General features: G+C 41.2%; 1 protein-coding gene across 1 annotated transcript in view; it reads left to right on the top strand.

Moving 5' to 3' along the window:
* LOC134740850 (long-chain-fatty-acid--CoA ligase 4) overlaps positions 1-23,252 on the top strand; it is an 84,163-nt gene that overhangs the window by 42,722 nt on the left and 18,189 nt on the right. Inside the window, exons 3-7 of the mRNA XM_063673502.1 lie at positions 14,525-14,660; positions 17,720-17,935; positions 18,871-19,048; positions 21,803-22,054; positions 23,080-23,224. Of these exons, the coding sequence (XP_063529572.1) occupies positions 14,525-14,660; positions 17,720-17,935; positions 18,871-19,048; positions 21,803-22,054; positions 23,080-23,224 (927 nt within the window). The remainder of the gene's footprint in view (positions 1-14,524; positions 14,661-17,719; positions 17,936-18,870; positions 19,049-21,802; positions 22,055-23,079; positions 23,225-23,252) is intronic.

The following is a 23,252-nucleotide window of genomic DNA, read 5'->3' as shown; positions in this document are numbered from 1 at the left end:
AAATTTTTTTATTGCGTCCGTTATCAAATCACATATTTATATTTATTCAATCGCGTGTTATGCTTATTCATCGTTATTGGAGCGCTTATAATATCTTAATAAAGGTGACGGGACTATTATATGGGTTACCTTTCCCTGGATCACTGCTGCCCAGACCCTGAGCCTTGTGTATGGTCTATCATTTCATTTCATTCATTCATATACAATAATACATTGTGTTTGAATGTTTATCTTCCCGTAGTGTCCTGTAAAATTTTAGGACCACGTCTTTTCATCAAATGGGACCATGTCATTTGCTTCTCCACGTAACGCCCCCTAGTATCATGCACGATTATGAATAATTAGCAGAAAAAATAATCTTCAATGGTTGTTTTTGCGCATCCTTAAAATAATCATCATCATTCTAGCCTTCAGTCGCCCATTGCTGAACATAGGCCTCTCTTCGTGTACGCCACTTATCCCGGTCCTGGGCTAGTCTCATCCAAAAGTGCCCCGCGATTTTTTGAACGTCATCCACCCAACGAGCCAACGGACGCCAGGCGCTTTCATCCGATAGCGGCCACCAATCCGTCAACATTTTGGTCCACCTGCCATCACTCTGCCTGGCAACATGTCCCGCCCAACTCCATTTAAGCTTGATCCTTAAAATATCACTTTTTATGTTGGCTAGTCATGACAATAGCGCAGGTTAACATGTCAAAACTAAGCGATAACAATCTCGCATCTACATCGCAACATCCGACCGTGTAATGGCGACACGATGTCATCGAAAATAATTGTGATTGCAGTACACGCCATTCCTACGGACGAAACTGTGTTATTTTGCCACCGGCGCGAGTGGCGCGACCGCTACTTTATTTTGCAATATAGTTGACGGACAAGGTCAGAAATAATGATGTGGACAGTTGATAAGCCTATAAATATTAAAATATGTTGTAAATCGCGTAAAGATCGCACAGATATTTACTTCTAGTTACATTTATGAATATATTTTTGTCGCGCAGGTAATATTTTTTTTTTGCTTTGGTCATTTCAACATGAGTATGATAAGGCTCTAATAGCCTAGCATTTTCCATAGATATAGCAAGGCCTGCAGTCAGTAAACGTTCTTATTTATAAGTAAGAACTTGTAATTGAGAAAGCCATAATTAAATATTAGTGTGATATTGACATAATGTCAATGATGTGTGCGAGTCAGTCCGAAAAATGGACGAAATATTATCGTTCGATATACACACGCAAAGTAATATTTATGTGCATTGCGGAACATAATACGAGTAATTAATAACCAGATACTCATACCGTTTAAACTTGCCTGTGGGGCACCTGAGCATGTTAATATCCTAGCTCCAGGTATTCTAAATTTCCTAAAAATACAAAAGATAAATTCTCATTATGCCAGCAGGTGCCGTGGCTCCATAACTTAACTTTAACACCTGCTAAAGAATTTAATTTAATTCATAAGTATCATGACCAGCCAGTCTAGCCAAATGTAATTAATTGTACTTATTCCCATCCAAAAACTGCAGACAGAATGTAACTAAATCACAGACTCGGAAAACTACTCGTTTTCTGGTTGAAGTGTGAAGTTCTACAACAGTTTGGGTAGCGTTTACGTTCCGGTGAAATTGCTCTGGCGTCCATTTGCGCAAATTAATGGTGATAATGAGGCCATCTGGCCTTTCTGAATTATGCTTGCTGTCATCATGTCGTAGCGTAAAACGAGCTTTGTGTTATCGAACGGGACTCGGGTTTAACCTTGTTACGTTAGACTTGTGATTAGTTATTCGGCTTTTATACTAAGCAATTTTATTCGACACGGCTCCAAAGCAGCAAGATAATTCCTTAATTTTGATGGATTATTAAAACGAATGTTCAGAACGTAGAAATAGCTAAACGAGTTACTGTTCTAAATATAAGAAACAAGTACTTAAAAGAGACAGTAACTATAAAGAATACCTACTTGATTTATCTGTAATTAGCTTAGTAACATTTTGCAGAATTTGAATTGTTATTTATGGCATCGCAACGTCAAATGAAGAGATAAACGAAATTGCATTTCCATCTGCGACAACTTTTTTGACCGTGACTTGTGCCACTTGGATCTAAGCCAGTTGCAACAATTCCCGTATGAGATGAATTTACTTCATTAATATTATCATAAGACTGATCGGTGCTTTCAAATGACTATGTTGTTGAATGATGCTGATGATTCTTGTTTATTGTGCCTCTTCCCTTCCAAACCCAAGGGCAGTAGTAGAAATTTACATTTTTAGCACCCGACGCCGTTCTCTTTCGTGTATTCTGAAGATTTTGGACTCAAAATTTAAATGCATGTCGTGGTAAAAATCCCATATTTTCAATATAATACTAATATAAACGACGTTAGTCGCCATCATAATGTTATGATTTTTAAATAATATTACAATCTTTTGGTCACAATTATTAAGTCTAGTAACACCAATGTCAAAAATTGACAGTCCGGTTCCAACTAACGGAAAGCTAGCCATACACGCACGGATTTGCCCGTCGGATCTGCCTGAAAGATGTGTCCGCCGGATGCCCGTCCGCTGCCCATCTGTGTCTATTTCTCGCCAAACATTGACGGATGTGTCCGCCAGACACATCTTTCAGGCAGATCCGACGGGCAAATCCGTGCGTGTATGGCTAGCTAATCACGGGCGAGTATAAAAACGCTAATCCGACTTGTTTCCGGTCCGGTTCTAGGCGGGATGTTGGTTGCAAACGGCGGGTAGGATGGTGACAACGCTTGATAAGTGCTGACGATTTGTTAAGAGTGAATACTTTGAATATAGCCATATTTAATAAAATCAGTTACAACGAAGATTGACTTTGAATTTACGAAATCAGTGTCTTTGTCGTTATATAATAATCTGAAACTTGCATTAAACCAAGCCTTATTGTCCAATATGTCACCAAGTCACCATACTGGGCAAGCTTTTATTGATATGACAAAGCGAGTTGGCAACGCTCCCGCAAGCTGCATATCGCCGCTATACTCACTCAACCTCGTATCTGCAACACTCATTTGATGACAAAAACACCCGTATTCCACATGAAAGAAAAGCGACATTTCCATCAAATGATTGTTGCAGATATGAGGTTGAGTAAGTATAGCGACGATATGCATGCGAACATCTAAATGGGGAACATGAAAAAAAGTTCGTGTATACGCATAACGAAGCTTAGGGTTGGTAGAAAGTAACAAAGATTTATTGTGTAAATATTAAAGTACCTCTCGCGTTGTCCTGCTTAATTATTTTATGGGCCTTGATAAGAAAACGAACCGTAGGTTTCATGAAAGTTTTCTTCATTTATTTCTCACTTGTGAACTGTGTTGTTTCTTACAAATGTTCATAAAATAAAGTACAATTTTTAGTGAGATGATTTAGTCAGTTTAGATGATCTGGCCATATTGTAGAAGATCGTTCTTAAACTCGTTTGTCAACTATTAACTATCAACTATCATCACATATCATAGATCTCATCATATGACTTACGCGTAGTGTTGCCATATGGAAGAATTAAATGTCCTGATAAAAATCCTGACATCACCCTAAAAATCCGGACATTTCTTGTAGCAGAGATTTGGCGTAGTATGAACGACGCGCTTCACGCGCTGCGCTGCTGTATCGTGAGGTCTTTCCTAAAAATCCAGACACTTGCCAAGTCCGGCCGCAATCCGGACAGAGGTTTAAAAATCCTGACATGTCCGGACAAATCCGGTCGTATGGCAACCCTACTTACGCGATACATGGTCCAAAAAGATGTATAGTTTTTACCTAACATGCCTTCTGCTACCGATTATACAGTCATACGGCCGTCGATATATAGGTATAATACTTTCATATTTTCAACCCTGCAGCCTATCCGTTCACAACCCATCTGCAGCTATTATAACCTGAACCCCCAACCCTCAACAACTACTCTCAACCTAAGCCTCACGTACACTGTTTGTTTACACACACAGACAATATGTAAACCTTATTTCAAATACATAAGATTCATAAGATCAGTGTTGTTAGTCTCGTACAGTACGCATGCGCGATGCGTTCGCGTGTGGGTCACGGCCGCGGCAGGATGCATCCGGACTCCCCGCTGTGACACTGACCTATCTCCGCGGACGCGCTGGACATCATTATGATGCTAATGATGCTTATACTGGCTGACTAACACTCGTAGGTGTATTCTGATCGACAACCAAGCTATATAATGTGCAGAATGTGGAATGAGTTGCCTCCTGAGGTATTTCCTTTGTACTACGACATGGGATTCTTCAAGAAGCGGGTATTTAGGGTTCTCAAGGGTCGGCAATGCTTAAGTGGCTCCTGTGATGTTGCTTACGTCCATGGGCGACGATGACTGCTTCCCATCAGGCGGCTCGTCTGCTCGTTTGCTGAATATCACATAAAAAAAAAATGGTATGCTTTATTTATCATCTGATTGACACATACATATTCATAGGTTAAGGTGGGAGAATGGGGTCTTAATAGGTTTTTAACTCAATAGGTTCCGAGCTCCGAGTAAAATGGAACCACCCATTTGTAAAAATTAGGCACAAATATGCTTAAGTCGACTGTTATTTATTTTTATGACGTGAAAGGATTAAAAGTTGCGTCAACTATCTTGTAAAATTAACTTTTATAATTTATTTATTGTCATTTATTTATTCGTAAAATACAAAAACATACAAATAAATACAAAATACATTGGTTTATTATAAAACACGTTCGTTAAGTTCAGCTATACTTTTCAAATACGAATTTAAACTATCGTGACACATACTAACTTTAAGCTAATCTTTACGGTATTTTCCAAATTGTTGTCGTTATTTAGTTTTTTTATTTATTAGCCTATGTGTCTCCCACTGCTGGGCAAAGGCCTCCCCTCTCCCTTTCCAATCCTTCCTGTGCTGGGCAAGTTATTTAGTAAGTAGATAAAAAAGGAAAAGTGAATGATAGGCACTAAATGATGACCCACAAACATCCTCACCGTATATTTGTACGCCGCAAGGTGTATTCGAAAAACAAAGTATTCCACTTAATCTTAATCAGGCGACCTCTAAATTCGCGGCGAACCCAAGGAAGCTACCGGCTTCCGGCTCCGCGGCCTCGTCGTGGCAATGACCCCGTGCGAATCGCGGCCAATTGTACCTACATGTATTCTGTTTATTTCATCTAATGTCTATCAACCTTTTCGTAGCGCTACGCTCGTAGCCGATCCCAGCGTTTTCCCGCCTTGTAGAGGAAAACTACTACGAACAGAGAACGCGACGAGCGGGTTCCCGGCACTCAATCAAATAGCGTCAGTCCGCGCCTTCGTCTTCGAATGTGTCCCATGTTCTCCGGGACTCAAGCCCTCTCTATACTTACCAATTTTTTTTTTTTTTTTTGATAAATGTAAACATTTGACCACAATCGGCACAATCTCTCCTGATGGTAAGTGCCGATGCGGTCTAGGATGGAGCATGCTTACCTAAAAGATCTTTACTCGCGATTTTAAAAGAAGAAATCCAAGTTATAGTAGGTACTTAGGCTGGGAATAGATTTGCAGATCTGAATCGATTCAGCGCGGCGGTTGAAGCGTGAAGGGGTAACAGATAGAGTTACTTTACCATTTATAATATTGATAGGGATTTATAAAATATCTTGAAGTCAACTACACCTGAAAGCAATGAAAACGGGTCACATTGTGTAAAGGTCTCAATACGAACTGACCTGTTCACTCGTGAGCGGATGTAGTTAGGAATAAAAAAGTTGTCGGCCATTGCGTGCGCGATTTATAATTTTGGAACACTATAAGTTGTTAGCAATTCGTTGGGTTTTTTGTTCAAGGATTTACGAGCATATTATTCAAATTACTAAATTACTTTGCTATTGTTAGAGACAGACATATTCAAATCTCTATATGGTTTTTGAGACCGCGTATTTATAATACTTATTACGGCTTGGAACATTTAATTCTAATTTTCTTCCTAAATTCTGAAATTGACATGATAAATTCTGCAGAACTGGTTCCGTAACGTAGGTAATGACGTTCACTTGAGTTGGAAATGTTATAAAATTACCTGTGTGCCTTGATCCCTTTCGTTGAAATGCTGTTTTTCCGCAACTGCGATTAGGTCCTTCTACGGCACTAGATTGGCATTTAAGGTTTTTTCAATTTACTTAATGATACTGATAGCCTTTAGATTCCCCTAGGAAGTAACGATAGGAATGCGACGTAGTTTAGATAGTTCATAGCTATATTTAACTTTGTAAGCAGGATCATTTTAGTGCCGAAATATCGGGAACTCGCTAAAACATAAAAATAAATCTCGATCTTATTTAAGAAATTGAACATCCTGCCAGTGCATGATAAAGTTAAGTACTTAATAGCAACTGATCAATTTAAAAATCCCGAATTCAAAACTCCGCGAGTATACACCCGAGCGCCGAGGGGGTTAAAACGTCGTAAATACGTGGAACCAACCGCTAGCAACTACTATGGTAAAAGGACGCGCAAGTATATCACACCGCGAATAATGAACAATTTATCAATAGAAGACGAGTGTGCTAGTAAAAACATCTTTAAATCAAAAATTAAGAAGTTGCTATTGGGTACAACGCATGACTAAATATATAAGATAGGTAAATATTGTATATAAATAAATAGCCTTTATTGCACCAAAATCATACATTTTACATACATGTATAACTACAAATAAATTCTTAAAGAATAACAACAACATATATACCTACACCTTACACTGTGTTAATGTAATATAAAAGTATTAACCTTAGTAATATAAGTTAATCATTAAATTTAGATTAAGGTACTAACATTGAAAATGAGTGCACCATTTCGCCGTTAAACGCAAGTTTGGCGAAACATGTATAAGTTTAAAATGTGTTATACTTTTTTGAAAATAAATTAAAAAAAAAAGTAAATATCGCGGAGTTCCCTGTAGTTAACTTAAACTAGTTGTAGATTTTGTCCCTCTTTGAGGAGAGAACAACATATACGCTATTACCTTAACTAATTCTAAAAAAGATGAAAATTCGGTCACGATACTTATCCATCCACCGACAAAGTTAAGAGTTGTCCATTGGAACGAAAAACAATGGTAACGATTAACCAATGACACCAAAAAATTAATTCACCCAAAAAAGAATTCTATTATCTAAGAAGCGAAGTGTATTGCGGAGTACTTGAGGGTGTGCTGTATAAGGAATCACCTGAGTAAATTTGTATGCAGCTCTGAGATTGAAGCGTTAAAATTCTATGAACCAATTTTGCCTTATTAACTCGTCTCGGACCGAGGGATTTCTGCAGAAACGTTGCAGAACCAGAGGGGGGGAAGTGTCGCAGTAAAAGAGATTTTTTCTATTATGGCACCAGCACTTTGTTAAGCCAAAGTCAGTGCCGAGTTGTTAAGCCAAAGTCTTATAAAGCTTCATTAAACTAATTCTACAGTTTAACACGCATTTTTAGTCACTCGCGCGACGTTTTTCGAAGAGCTCCATTTTCGAGCACTAACAGTGCATGAGTAGCGGTCACGATAGCCGTAAATTTATCTTAATGTTAGTGTGACTCACGACAGTTTAACAAAAGGAAGAAAGGAAGTTCGACAAAAGGTTCATAAACTTGATACACATGTTTTGTGTCTATTTAAGATATATTTCTTAGGGATTCATTAAGAAAACTTGAGCATATGATATTTTCGTCTGGAACGATACACATGTCCATGTTTACCGTCGTCAATAGTTACCGTTAACTGTTTATCCGTAAACCTTATTGCAATGATATACGGTCTAACTACGATCCGTAAAGTATGTTGTTATTAGTACAATTATGTAACGCACGACATTGTCTCCCCTGTTTGCAAATTTAGCTGTTGTTGTTTGTTGCTTTCATCTCGCAACGCCCAATTTACAAACAATAGGCATTTCGAAGAAAGCGCTTCGAAAGGAATTTAGTCCTCGTTAATCCAATTCAAAACAACATTTGTTTACTTAACAAAAAACAATCTTTAATTAATTTTGCCGGTTCACCTTTGTTTCCTAACGCTATTCCATCAAAATCATTTGCACACTAACATCAATTGGGAATAGGAGATAAATATAAACCTAAATCACTGTTTGACCTATTTGCTTTGATGGTTTCACTGTATTTGGTTTCATTATAGGTAGTTTAGTTAATGTCTGATGTGGCTCCGCTGATAGGAAATCGCAAGCGAAATTGCCATTTTGTGTTGCAATAGTTGGTTTATGCTTATCATGGATATGACGACACAAAGTCTTAATTCATAACAAAATGAATGGTAGTTTTAGTTATATTTAAGATATCGATATCAATGACTTTGCATATCATATTCAAATTTTGTTTAAATTTTTGAAACCCTCCAACCGATATTAGAAACTAATTCTTATTGACATTACATTTTGTCGAGCGAATGGATATCTTGACAATTTTAGGTAGAAGTTCTCAAGCAGTTTGTTGACCCTCTTAGGGCCTGGCCACATGTACGCGGTGCGACGTCGCCGACGCAACGCGGCGCGTTTTGCGGTGCCGCCGCCGCAACGCAGAAATCTGCGGCGCCGCTCGCCGCAACGCAAAATCTGGCGGTGCGTCGTGCGACGCCGCGCGCGGTACCGCAAAACGGTGCGCGGCGCCGCCCGCCGCAACGCAAAATCTTGCGGTGCGTCGTGCGTCGCCGCGCGCGGTGTCGCAAAGCGTTGCGCGTCGCCGCGCGCGGTGCCGCCCGCCGCAACGCAAAAATTTGGCGGTGCGACTTGCGGTGCCGCGTCCGTCGTCGCGGCACCGCATGCGGCGCCGCGCTGCATAAGTAGTAAAGAATTCGACTACCAGTGTTTGGCTGTTATTAATGAAAATGAAATGAAAATATTTTATTTCATAAATAAAAAGTTACATTACAAGGTAGTAGGTTGGGACTTCCTTTTAAGTATATTATACCTGTATCAGGAAGCGCCGCTCTTCCGTAGCAACAAGTAGTTTTTAGTTTAACAAAAGCAGAAAGAAAACTTAAGCTAATACAATTTTATCTACATTAAATGTGTGTGTGTGTGTGTGTGTGTGTGTGCGTGTGTGTGTGTGTGTGTGTGCGCGCGCGCGTGTGTGTGTGTGTGTGTGTGTGTGTGTGTGTGTGTGTGTGTGTGTGTGTGTGTGTGTGTGTGTGTGAGTGAGTGTGTGTAGGTGTATGAGATCGTGTGAGTGCAGGTGGTCAGGTGATGTTCTAATCGGCACTTCTTATATATAGGTACTGTATAGCATAGAACTATGTATCGTACTTTTCTATTAAGAAGGCGCAGAAATAAGAAGCAATTGAAAAGAAAATTTTGGGTAAACCCATGTCTTCATGTCATGAATGAAGATGGATATCATTTCAAAAGAAAATACGAGGCATTGAATATGACTGAAAATTAATTTTATAACTATTTTCGAATGTCTGTGCCATGTTTTGAAGAACTTTTAAGCAAAATATCGCCTCTAATAAAGAAGAAACACATATTTAGAAGACCCGTTGGGCCTCTGGAGATGTTGGGAATAACAATAAGGTAAGAAATCATAACTATTTTTGTATGTAAATTATTTTTATTCTTTAGACCATAATTATTAGGTAATTATAAATAGGTAAATATAAAAAAACATGTAGGTATTTAGGTAGGTCTTTTTGCAAAATCAACATGGTATAAGATTGCCTTTGTTAGGTATATAAAATATGTTTATACTTGTGGCTAACTAAATTGACAACTTTTATTTTTAAATCATCATTTTTTGTATACCTGCTAACATTACTATAATTAACTTTTTTTTTAAATACAGTTTTTTGTATAATTGTATAATTTTTTGTAAAATGAAAAACTTCCATGAAATTACAGTGGAACCTCGATAAGGCGAATTCCATTCGTGCTATCGAGGTTCCACTATATAATTATAACTGTAATTGTTAGGTACAGAAAATCACAACTATGTAGTTTATAATTCTATAAATAATACCACCACCATTTTACAAAAGCTTAAGTATAATTAAATAATTATACAAATTTGTAATCACAATTAAGTCAACGTTCCATAAATAATAATATACTATAGATAGGTATATATTTTTTAAATCAACAATATGGTTCTAATGGTTACTCACTAATTCACCAACTGTCATACAGGCTTAATATATCTTAGAAAAAATCAACAACAATCACAAACAGCTTTACTTACAAGTCAACATTCCAAAAATAATTTACACGCCTTTAGAGATAATGACAATCAGGTCGTGTTCTAAAATTCTAAAATTAATACCGCCACCACTTTACAAAATAATATTTTTTTCTTTTTTTTAATACTTAATACGAAAGTGGAGGACCCGCGCGAAATCGCCGTTTCATACAAACGTGTAGTCCTGATTTTCCTCTCTGGTTATTAACATTGTTGAAAATATTTTGACACAATTTGTTGTATAGCTATGCCCCTATGGTTAATATATATACATCAAATTATGAAAAAATATTTTCCTAAATGTTAATATCTAGAGAGAAAAATGGAGAGTACGTTTGTATGGATTAGCGGCCGACCCCTTTGCTCTTGAGTATATTTTAATAATTTTGCAAATCTGTAATTACAATTTGAATATATGTATATTATATAAATCAACTATCGCTTATATAAATATGGCTATAATGAATACTTGCTAATTCACCAACTTTCATACAGGCTTAATATAGGTATCTTAGAAAAAAATCAACAGTTTTCTATGTTTTCATATAGGTACAGTCGAGTTCACAAACATTTTTACAAGTAAACATTCGAAAAATAATAATATTATATAGGTATATATCTTATAAAAATCAACAATCGTTTATATAAATATGGCTATAATAATAACTTACTAATTCACCAACTTTCATATTAGAAAAAAATTACAGTTTTCATATAGGTACAGTCGAGTCCACAAACATAGATTATATTATTTTACTACTACAAAAAAATCACTATTTTTATATAAACAACTAAGTTTTAATAAAATCAAATTTTAGTCAAAGTACGTACCTACTTTATTAGTTTTATATATGTGCTTCCTTTTTTTATTATGAAAAGTCAAATTCAGATTCATTTGTCTTGTTTGATTGATTGTCGCTTTCGTTGGTCACTGGTTCGACAGGTGTTTGTAAATAATAAGGACCCGATGATGATGGGACTGTTGGTGGATAATTATTAAATGTTTGTTGGGTTCTTTGGTAACCAGAATCGTATGCTGACGAGTGGGGTCTTGGGTAACCATCTTGGTAAGATGAGTGGACTTGGTAAGATCTTTGGTAACTATTTTGAGTTGAACTATGGTAACTATTTGGTGATGGTTGGTGGAGATCAGTAAGGGCCTGTAAGACGCGACTTTTATATATTAAAGTTTGATGATCGTCTAATTTGTTTAGCGACGGTAAAATAGATTTGAAAAACGACAGATGCCTATTCTATTTTCTGTCTCTTTTAAGGCCTGAAGTATGTCGGACTCAAATTGGTCGGTCGTTTTCCTTTTCCGAGAACAAGGTTGGCACCGAGATCTGCTTGTAGTTTCATTTGTCTGGCCATCTTCGTCACTTTCTTGGTCCTCGACTATGCTCGAGTCAGTTAAATTTGCAGCATTTTTTTTTAAAACATTAGTTGCTTGTAGAAATGGTATTCTTTTACTCTCGTCGCACTAGCGCCCGATTTATTTAAGCTTTCAAGCCTTTTTGAGTATCTTGTAAAATTATCTTTGAAAACCTATAACCACACACACACACACATACAACGCACACGCACATATATAATACTAATAAAGTAGGTACGTACTTTGACTAAAATTTTATTTTATTAAAACTTAGTTGTTTATATAAAAATGGTGATAATATAATCTACGTAATACTACACAAAATTACCACCCCCACAACCTGATTGTCATTGTCTTAGAGGCGTGTAAATTATTTTTGGATGTTGACTTGTAAAGATGTTTGTGGACTCGACTGTACCTATATGAAAACTGTATTTTTTTTCTAATATGAAAGTTGGTGAATTAGTAAGTAATTATTATAGCGATATTTATATAAACGATTGTTGATTTGTATAAGATATATACTTATATAATAATTATTATTTTTCGAATGTTTACTTGTAAAAATGTTTGTGAACTCGACTGTACCTATATGAAAACATTGAAAACTGTTGATTTTTTTCTAAGATACCTATATTAAGCCTGTATGAAAGTTGGTGAATTAGCAAGTATTAATTATAGCCATATTTATATAAGCGATAGTTGATTTATATAATATACATATTATATAATGGTAATTACAGATTTGCAAAATTATTAAAATATACTCAAGAGCAAAGGGGTCGGCCGCTAATCCATACAAACGTACTCTCCATTTTCCTCTCTAGATATTAACATTATGGAAAATATTTTTTCATAATTTGATGTATATATATATATATTAACCATAGGGGCATAGCTATACAACAAATTGTGTCAAAATATTTTCAACAATGTTAATAACCAGAGAGGAAAATCAGGACTACACGTTTGTATGAAACGGCGATTTCTCGCGGGTCCTCCACTTTCGTATTAAGTATTAAAAAAAAGAAAAAAAATATTATTTTGTAAAATGGTGGCGGTATTAATTTTAGAATTTTAGAACACGACCTGATTGTCATTATCTCTAAAGGCGTGTAAATTATTTTTGGAATGTTAACTTGTAAGTAAAGCTGTTTGTGATTGTTGTTGATTTTTTCTAAGATATATTAAGCCTGTATGACAGTTGGTGAATTAGTGAGTAATCATTAGAACCATATTGTTGATTTAAAAAAAAATATACCTATCTATAGTATATTATTATTTATGGAACGTTGACTTAATTGTGATTACAAATTTGTATAATTATTTAATTATACTTAAGCTTTTGTAAAATGGTGGTGGTATTATTTTTAGAATTATAAACTACATAGTTGTGATTTTCTGTACCTAACGATTACAGTTATAATTATATAGTGGAACCTCGATAGCACGAATCTCATGGGAAATGCCAAAAAATACGTGCTAACGAAGAGGATCCCTCTTGTAGAGGACACCGACTTAGAGAGGTTCTTGTGGGTTTTTGTTCGTTTTAAAGAGGTTTCGAGTTACAGAGGTAAAACGCACGAAAAATTATAAGTGTTAAAGAGGCGTAATTGTAGAAACGGAGAAAGTGCAATCTTTATATCTTTTTCGAGTTATAGTCGTGAAGGGAATAGTTGGTGACTTCGTCTTGTGAGGTTAAATATTTCGAGTTATGGAGGTTTTCGACAATGAAGGAAAGGGAAAGGCATTGGCATTTTATTTCGCGTTAACAAGGAATTCGCCTTATCGAGGTTCCACTGTAATTTCATGGAAGTTTTTGATTTTCGTAAAACAATTATACAAAAAACTGTATTAAAAAAAAAGTTAATTATAGTCATGTTAGCAGGTATATAAAAAATGATGATTTAAAAATAAAAGTTGTCGATTTAGTTAGCCACAAGTATAAACATATTTTATATACCTAACAAAGGCAATCTTATATCATGTTGATTTTGCAAAAAGACATATACCTACATGTTTTTTATATTTACCTATTTATAATTACCTAATAATTATGGTCTAAAGAATAAAAATAATTTACATACAAAAATAGTTATGATTTCGTACCTTATTGTTATTCCCAACATCTCCAGAGGCCCAACGGGTCTTCTAAATATGTGTTTCTTCTTTATTAGAGGCGATATTTTGCTTAAAAGTTCTTCAAAACATGGCACAGACATTCGAAAATAGTTATAAAATTTATTTTCAGTCATCTTCAATGCCTCGTATTTTCTTTTGAAATGATATCCATCTTCATTCATGACATGAAGACATGGGTTTACCCAAAATTTTCTTTTCAATTGCTTCTTATTTCTGCGCCTTCTTAATAACAGCCAAACACTGGTAGTCGAATTCTTTACTACTTATGCAGCGCGGCGCCGCATGCGGTGCCGCGACGACGGACGCGGCACCGCAAGTCACACCGCCAAATTTTTGCGTTGCGGCGGGCGGCACCGCGCGCGGCGACGCGCAACGCTTTGCGACACCGCGCGCGGCGTCGCACGATGCACCGCCAGATTTTGCGTTGCGGCGGGCGGCGCCGCGCACCGTTTTGCGGTACCGCGCGCGGTGTCGCACGACGCACCGCCAAATTTTGCGTTGCGGCGAGCGGCGCCGCAGATTTCTGCGTTGCGGCGGCGGCACCGCAAAACGCGCCGCGTTGCGTCGGCGACGTCGCACCGCGTACATGTGGCCAGGCCCTTAGCTTGACTTAATGACTATTGCGTGATTTTTTCTCATCTGAAGATCAGCGCTGGAAGTCACCAGCAACATGCAGAGATGAGGCTATTTCTTGGCACTTTCTCCTTGTACGTCTTCCTTGTTGTTATTATAACCTTTGACACCTTCCCTAATAGTTGTTAATATTTGTTCCAGGCCGGAGTCATGGTGGGTCTCCGCGGCGCTGAAGGCGATCCGAGCGGTCGCTCTTGTGTTCGACGTGCTCACGTTCCCCGTGCACCTAGTGCTGCAGCGGCCGTGGCGCAAGAGGGCGCTATCCCGCCGGATCAAGGTAAACTTTATAGGTTACCAGTTATCTCAGGCGGTTGGTAAAGAAGTTGCGCGGTGATTACCTGGATGTAGGTAGCTGAGCTATGGAATTAAAGTCGATAGACAGCATGCGGGGACTCCCCGCAGTTTAGCGACTAGTGAAACTCAAGTCGATAGCTCAGTCAATGCTGTATGCATGCGGATAACTTTCCGCAGGCGGGAAGTCGGTTTAAGTCTAGTGAAACTAATAATGGCATCAGTTTTGGAAATCTTCCGCACCCCGCTTACGGGCCCTAGCGACCAATGAAAACAGTTTCCCGAATGTGGGCCCTATGGCATGCTTTATGGAAATCTTCCGACCAATGAAACTCAGCCTTAAAACTAGTTTATATAATTTATATTTTAATGCCAAAATTGGTAATCGGGTACAAAAAATTCATTTTGCGAAAGAATGAAGATAACAAGTGCATACCTAATAACAGCGATAAAAAAATTACCTAATAATGATTTTTACAACTCGCATTTATTAGGTAGGTACACTACTGTTAGTGTACCTAAATGCTATTATAACAGACTACTAAATGCGATATTCGCAATACAGTGTGGTCCTAAATCTGCCAATTCTCCACAAGGATTAGGTAGTCTCAAAGGTAATAAGACACACACGACAATCCTTGATAATATTGCGTTGCTCTATTGAAAGCCGAACTGTCTAGACTCGGATAGCCTGCGTCGCGCACAATCCGCGCCTAATTTCTTTATAAATCTATCTGTCATGCCATATTTATCAAGCCGATTAAGCAGTATTATTATGATTAAACCGGATGGATAGAAAGTTCTTTGATTCTAAGCAGCGTCTTTTCAAAAATAACACATTAGTAATGAATTTCATTCAAACCTGATGAAATATGATATGGGGCGCAGGTTTTTCTATTAAATTAAAGATGATTTAATACACAGCACTTTCTTTTATTTGTATTAATAATTAAATCGTACAGAGCTACTTTTAGTTTATCAAGTCATGGTGGAAGTGGAAGAAGAAGTGTTCCACAGATACGATACAATATACATATAGGTAATTTTGACATGTGTCATCGAGGGATGTTTGAGTTGTATTTTCAACAAAACCCAAATATTTTGCCTTAATTTTTTTTTTCAGTTTTTGCTGGCTATTATATATTGGTCTGCTGGCTTATATTTAATTGCTGGATTATAATTAAGATGGCAATTATTTGCATTGTTATTATTATTTTTGCGATGAAACATGATTTCAATAATTATTATAACCCCACGAAACATTGCTCAGTGGCATCCCCTTTTGGGACACCAAAAATCTCACATGTTGAATATTTTTTACTTAGTTCCAATATCGTACTGTTCTTTCAAATAAAATTATAGTAAAACTTTTTCATAGATAAAAAAATGTCTCATGCACCAAGATAAACACATGATTCGCACTGTTAACCAATTAAAACGGTCACTTAACCGTATCAGCATTAATTAAGTATGCCCAAGCGTAAACCGTCTACATCCGATACTAAACCAAACGTGCTGTATTTTCCATCGCTAGCAAACTAACTTATCTAAGCTTTGAAACTATCCATTCAAAACATTAGGAACTTAAACGTAAGACTGTTGAGAGAGCCATTCAATATTGCATGTCTATTTTCAAAAAGAAAATGTAATCCCTCTTGCACTCATTTCTCAGAAGCCCTTTATCACAGATCCTTTATTGCGTTCTATTTCAGTACCCTGCAGCATATAAACGTAAAAGTCCTGACTGACTGACTCACTTAAATAAACGCCCAGCCCAAACCGTTGGACCTAGAGAGTTAAATTTTTCACAATAGGTAGTTTTTATAACGTTAGTATCCACTAAGAAGGGGTTTTTCAAAATTCATCCCCTGAGGGGATGAAATGAGGGTCCAAAGTTTGTATGGAGATCATATTTTTTTTTATATCTGGATTATATCGGGAACAATATTTTTTCAGTTGAAACTTCTTAGTTTGTGAAAGACAAATTTTATGCGTTGTATTAACAAAAGATTAACCCTCTCTACTGATATTTTTTGCTGCATGATGTTCTATATTAGGCTCATGTAGAAAATATAACCACTAACATACAAATCCACGCGTACGAAGTCGCGGGCAACAGCTAGTACTTGAATATTTTGCATCTGTGGGTGTACACCTGGCGCAGTGGTCCTGCATATTGCCCTTTGACCTTTTCAGTGATTCAGATTACGGATTCAGGGACTCGTTCTCTATACATTATAAATATATTGATGGATCGGATCCATTTTTCGCGGTCATGTAGTAAATAGAAAGAGATTAGTAAAAATTGTTGCGTGACTAAGAGTTGGGCAAAGATAGATAAAACAAATATATAATTTACATTTACGTAAACAATACGTATATAATTTACGTTTACGGTGGTTGGGGCACGTGCACAGGATGGAGCCCTCTCGTTTGCCACGTCAGACTGTCCTGAGCGAAATAGCGCACGCGAAACGACCGGTTGGGCGACCAATGCTTCGTTATAAGGATTGCGCAAAGCGAGATATGTTGTCCTTCCGGATCGATCCCACCGACTGGGAAAGGGAGGCTGATGACCGCGACCACTGGAGGAAAACCCTGGGCAAGGGAGCAGCTGCACACGATGAAGCATGGCTTGACCTCCTTCACACTAGGCGAGAACTAAGACACCAGCGCGCTGATTTCCCACCTTCATCACCGGGCACAACATTCTCTTGCCCGCTATGCGGTCGCGGCTGCCGCTCTCGCATTGGACTTACTAGTCATTTACGTAAGTGCCGCAGTGTTAGGGACGCTGTTTAAACCATCATTTAATTGATGTTGAAGGCCAATGATGATGAATTTACATTTACGTACAACTTGTACAAAGATAAACTCGTCCCCCTCCAGCTAATTTTGAGCGAGTCAGAGATACTGAGATATAGAATCCATTCTGAAGACTTTAATTTAAACAAGATCGATCGTCGCATCGAAAATCGACCGATCCTGTGTATTAGACATACGTGTTCTCATAAACTGTTTTAACGATTTATATTTTCCTTCCAGGCCCGCATAATCCAAAACGGCAACGATAGCGTGACCGTCCGCTCCGTGGCTGAGCCCACCGAGCTCCACCTCCGCATGGTGCGCGACAATGTCCTCACCATGGAGGGCATGCTCCGCGCCGCCGCCTCGCGCTGGGCAGACAAACCTTCACTAGGTACCAGGACGGTGCTAGGCGAAGAGGATGAACCACAGCCTAACGGACGGGTCTTCAAGAAGGTGAGTCATAGAGCTCCACCTCCGCATGGTGCGCGACAATGTCCTCACCTTGGAGGGCATGCTCCGCGCCGCCGTGGCTCGCTGTGCTGACAAACCTGCACTGGGATTGTTCCCAGACCAGACCTTGTGGTCTGTGTTAGGTGAAGAAGACGAACCCCAGCCTAATGGACGGGTCTTCAAGAAGGTTGAAGGAGTTGCTAGCTATATGCTGGAATGGAACATTCTCCGCGCCGCTGCGTGCTAGGCCCACAAATCTGCGCTAGGGACCAGCAGGCGTATTATAGATGGCTTTATCCAAGTGATGAAGTATAAAGTGTCACTTTAACGCTATGCTATTTCTTTTTAATAACTTTTCTAAGAGTGCTGGTATATGAACACTAATCATAGAATTGGCTGAGCTTTAAAGTGTCACACTCATTAATTATCAGATTATCGATAGATTAACATTAAAAACTTTATCCTAATTTCCAGCCCTCTCACATTGCTCAGTCTCTTTAGTGTCTGCTCACACTAAATCAATCAATCAGTGCTATCCACACGGGATTAGAGTACAGTACTCGACAAAGCGGATTGCGAGATGCGAAGCCACACAAGAGACACGGGAGAGCATTCCCACGCTCGACCGGCCGATCGATCAGTATTCGTTATTACGTGTTTACATATGACCCCTAAAATCGCAAATCTCTTCTTCAAATGGAGTTCAGTTATTTGTAAAAAAAAATTGTATAAAATTACGATTATATATGAAGCAGACAGGATTCATTTCTTGAGCAATCTGGACAGGTCAACATTGCAAATCTCGGTTTCAAATCAAAAATTTCAAACAGGCACATTTCTCATGATATCCAATAGCAGCATTGAAAACATAGTTTATCTTTCCATTTACCAGTAAGAATTCTCATGACTACGATCTTAACGTATGTATATGTTTCCAGTTCAAGATGGGCACATACATATGGCGCTCGTACACCGACGTGGAAGCCGAGGCGAGCATGTTCGCGGCCGGCCTCAGGGAGCTCGGCTGCGCGCCGCGACGCAACGTCGTCATGTTCGCCGAGACCCGCGCCGAGTGGATGATCGCCGCTCACGGCTGCTTCAAGCAGAGCATTCCCGGTATGTACCTACGCATGGGCTACAGACAGACTCGCCACGACGCAACGTCGTCATGTTCGCCGAGACCCGCGCCGAGTGGATGATCGCCGCTCACGGCTGCTTCAAGCAGAGCATTCCCGGTATGTACCTACGCATGGGCTACAGACAGACTCGCCACGACGCAACGTCGTCATGTTCGCCGAGACCCGCGCCGAGTGGATGATCGCCGCTCACGGCTGCTTCAAGCAGAGCATTCCCGGTATGTACCTACGCATGGGCTACAGACAGACTCGCCACGACGCAACGTCGTCATGTTCGCCGAGACCCGCGCCGAGTGGATGATCGCCGCTCACGGCTGCTTCAAGCAGAGCATTCCCGGTATGTACCTACGCATGGGCTACAGACAGACTCGCCACGACGCAACGTCGTCATGTTCGCCGAGACCCGCGCCGAGTGGATGATCGCCGCTCACGGCTGCTTCAAGCAGAGCATTCCCGGTATGTACCTACGCATGGGCTACAGACAGACTCGCCACGACGCAACGTCGTCATGTTCGCCGAGACCCGCGCCGAGTGGATGATCGCCGCTCACGGCTGCTTCAAGCAGAGCATTCCCGGTATGTACCTACGCATGGGCTACAGACAGACTCGCCACGACGCAACGTCGTCATGTTCGCCGAGACCCGCGCCGAGTGGATGATCGCCGCTCACGGCTGCTTCAAGCAGAGCATTCCCGGTATGTACCTACGCATGGGCTACAGACAGACTCGCCACGACGCAACGTCGTCATGTTCGCCGAGACCCGCGCCGAGTGGATGATCGCCGCTCACGGCTGCTTCAAGCAGAGCATTCCCGGTATGTACCTACGCATGGGCTACAGACAGACTCGCCACGACGCAACGTCGTCATGTTCGCCGAGACCCGCGCCGAGTGGATGATCGCCGCTCACGGCTGCTTCAAGCAGAGCATTCCCGGTATGTACCTACGCATGGGCTACAGACAGACTCGCCACGACGCAACGTCGTCATGTTCGCCGAGACCCGCGCCGAGTGGATGATCGCCGCTCACGGCTGCTTCAAGCAGAGCATTCCCGGTATGTACCTACGCATGGGCTACAGACAGACTCGCCACGACGCAACGTCGTCATGTTCGCCGAGACCCGCGCCGAGTGGATGATCGCCGCTCACGGCTGCTTCAAGCAGAGCATTCCCGGTATGTACCTACGCATGGGCTACAGACAGACTCGCCACGACGCAACGTCGTCATGTTCGCCGAGACCCGCGCCGAGTGGATGATCGCCGCTCACGGCTGCTTCAAGCAGAGCATTCCCGGTATGTACCTACGCATGGGCTACAGACAGACTCGCCACGACGCAACGTCGTCATGTTCGCCGAGACCCGCGCCGAGTGGATGATCGCCGCTCACGGCTGCTTCAAGCAGAGCATTCCCGGTATGTACCTACGCATGGGCTACAGACAGACTCGCCACGACGCAACGTCGTCATGTTCGCCGAGACCCGCGCCGAGTGGATGATCGCCGCTCACGGCTGCTTCAAGCAGAGCATTCCCGGTATGTACCTACGCATGGGCTACAGACAGACTCGCCACGACGCAACGTCGTCATGTTCGCCGAGACCCGCGCCGAGTGGATGATCGCCGCTCACGGCTGCTTCAAGCAGAGCATTCCCGGTATGTACCTACGCATGGGCTACAGACAGACTCGCCACGACGCAACGTCGTCATGTTCGCCGAGACCCGCGCCGAGTGGATGATCGCCGCTCACGGCTGCTTCAAGCAGAGCATTCCCGGTATGTACCTACGCATGGGCTACAGACAGACTCGCCACGACGCAACGTCGTCATGTTCGCCGAGACCCGCGCCGAGTGGATGATCGCCGCTCACGGCTGCTTCAAGCAGAGCATTCCCGGTATGTACCTACGCATGGGCTACAGACAGACTCGCCACGACGCAACGTCGTCATGTTCGCCGAGACCCGCGCCGAGTGGATGATCGCCGCTCACGGCTGCTTCAAGCAGAGCATTCCCGGTATGTACCTACGCATGGGCTACAGACAGACTCGCCACGACGCAACGTCGTCATGTTCGCCGAGACCCGCGCCGAGTGGATGATCGCCGCTCACGGCTGCTTCAAGCAGAGCATTCCCGGTATGTACCTACGCATGGGCTACAGACAGACTCGCCACGACGCAACGTCGTCATGTTCGCCGAGACCCGCGCCGAGTGGATGATCGCCGCTCACGGCTGCTTCAAGCAGAGCATTCCCGGTATGTACCTACGCATGGGCTACAGACAGACTCGCCACGACGCAACGTCGTCATGTTCGCCGAGACCCGCGCCGAGTGGATGATCGCCGCTCACGGCTGCTTCAAGCAGAGCATTCCCGGTATGTACCTACGCATGGGCTACAGACAGACTCGCCACGACGCAACGTCGTCATGTTCGCCGAGACCCGCGCCGAGTGGATGATCGCCGCTCACGGCTGCTTCAAGCAGAGCATTCCCGGTATGTACCTACGCATGGGCTACAGACAGACTCGCCACGACGCAACGTCGTCATGTTCGCCGAGACCCGCGCCGAGTGGATGATCGCCGCTCACGGCTGCTTCAAGCAGAGCATTCCCGGTATGTACCTACGCATGGGCTACAGACAGACTCGCCGCAACGTCGTCATGTAACCACATTATGGATAAGCTCGCCCTTTTTAAACATTTATTGTATATTTACATGTGCAATACTTAATAGTAACCTCTCTCCACAGTGGTAACCATTTACGCGACCCTCGGTGACGACGCCATCGCTCACGGCATCAACGAAACTGAAGTCTCGACCGTCATCACCACACACGACCTGCTTCCCAAGTTCAAGAAAATTCTGGCTAAAACTCCCCTGGTTGACACCATTATCTTCATGGAAGACCAGCTAAAGTCGACTGATACTAAGGGATTCAAAGAAGGCATTAGGATTGTGGCCTATAAGGATGTTCTGGAAAAGGGAAAATTCTCCAAAATTGGTGAGTACTTTATATCTATATACACACCAAATTCAGACAAAAGTCTTCACCGACATCACCACACACGCATAGATGCCCAACTTCAAGAAGATCCTTGGAAAGACTCCGTTGGTTGACACTATTATTTACGTGGAAGACCAGCTGAAGTCAACTAAGGGATACAAAGAAGGCATTAGGATTGTAGGATACTGTAAAGAACTGCTGGAGAAGGGTAAATCGTCCAAAATGTGTTTGGTTTCATTATTTTCCTTTGAGGTTTTCATTGTATTTATTTTCTGAAAAACAAGGAGTTTTTACTAAGATGTATGGCTTATAAAATAAATAAGATTAAAAAAAAAAAGGAGTTTTTACTGTGTTCACACTGTTCTCAACAAATCGTCTACCATAGACGTTGCCTACAGGCCAATGATGATGAAACCGACGCTAAATTCTAGTCGTTTTAGAACCAGTCATCATAATCATTAGTATCATCATTCTAGCCTTCAGTCGCCCACTGCTGAACATAGGCTGAAGAGAGCTTCGTGTACGCACTTATCCCGGTCCTGGGCTAGTCTCATCCAAAAGTGCCCCGCGATTTTTCGAACGTCATCCACCCAACGAGCCAACGGACGCCAGGAGCTTCTTTCCTCCGAAAGCGGCCACCAATCTGTCAACATTTTGGTCCACCTGCCATCACTCTGCCTGGCAACATGTCCCGCCCAACTCCATTTAAGCTTGGCGATGACGTCTCCCACATCTCGCACCTTGGTGCGGCTCGGATCTCGACATTCCTCACTCGGTCTTGAAGTTTGATGCCGAGCATGGCGCGCTCCATAGCTCTCTGTGCGACTCGTATTTTATAGCAGTTTCATTAATTCATTACCTATTTATAACTTCATAAATAATCCATCCCATTCTCGAGTGTACCTACCAAATACTATTGGCATTGCTGGACTCAACCCAAAGTGATTGTGTTTGATTTGAATTTATTTTCTGGCCTCGTGTAGCTCCTTGCATTTATAACGTACGTTCCATTTTGTCGACAGAGTCTGTCCCGCCATCGGCCACAGACACGGCCATCATCATGTACACGTCGGGCTCCACCGGGGCGCCTAAAGGCGTCATCCTGTCGCACCGCAACATGCTGTCCACTCTGAAGGCCTTTGTCGATGCCGTACCCATATACGAAAGGTATGAAAAAAAACATGAAGCGCCTTAA

The sequence above is a fragment of the Cydia strobilella genome, chromosome 4 (genome assembly GCF_947568885.1).
Source record: "Cydia strobilella chromosome 4, ilCydStro3.1, whole genome shotgun sequence".
NCBI classification, from domain to species: Eukaryota; Metazoa; Arthropoda; class Insecta; order Lepidoptera; family Tortricidae; genus Cydia; species Cydia strobilella.
The sequence above is the reverse complement of the archived record's forward strand: the minus strand, read 5'-3'. Positions and strand labels throughout refer to the sequence as shown.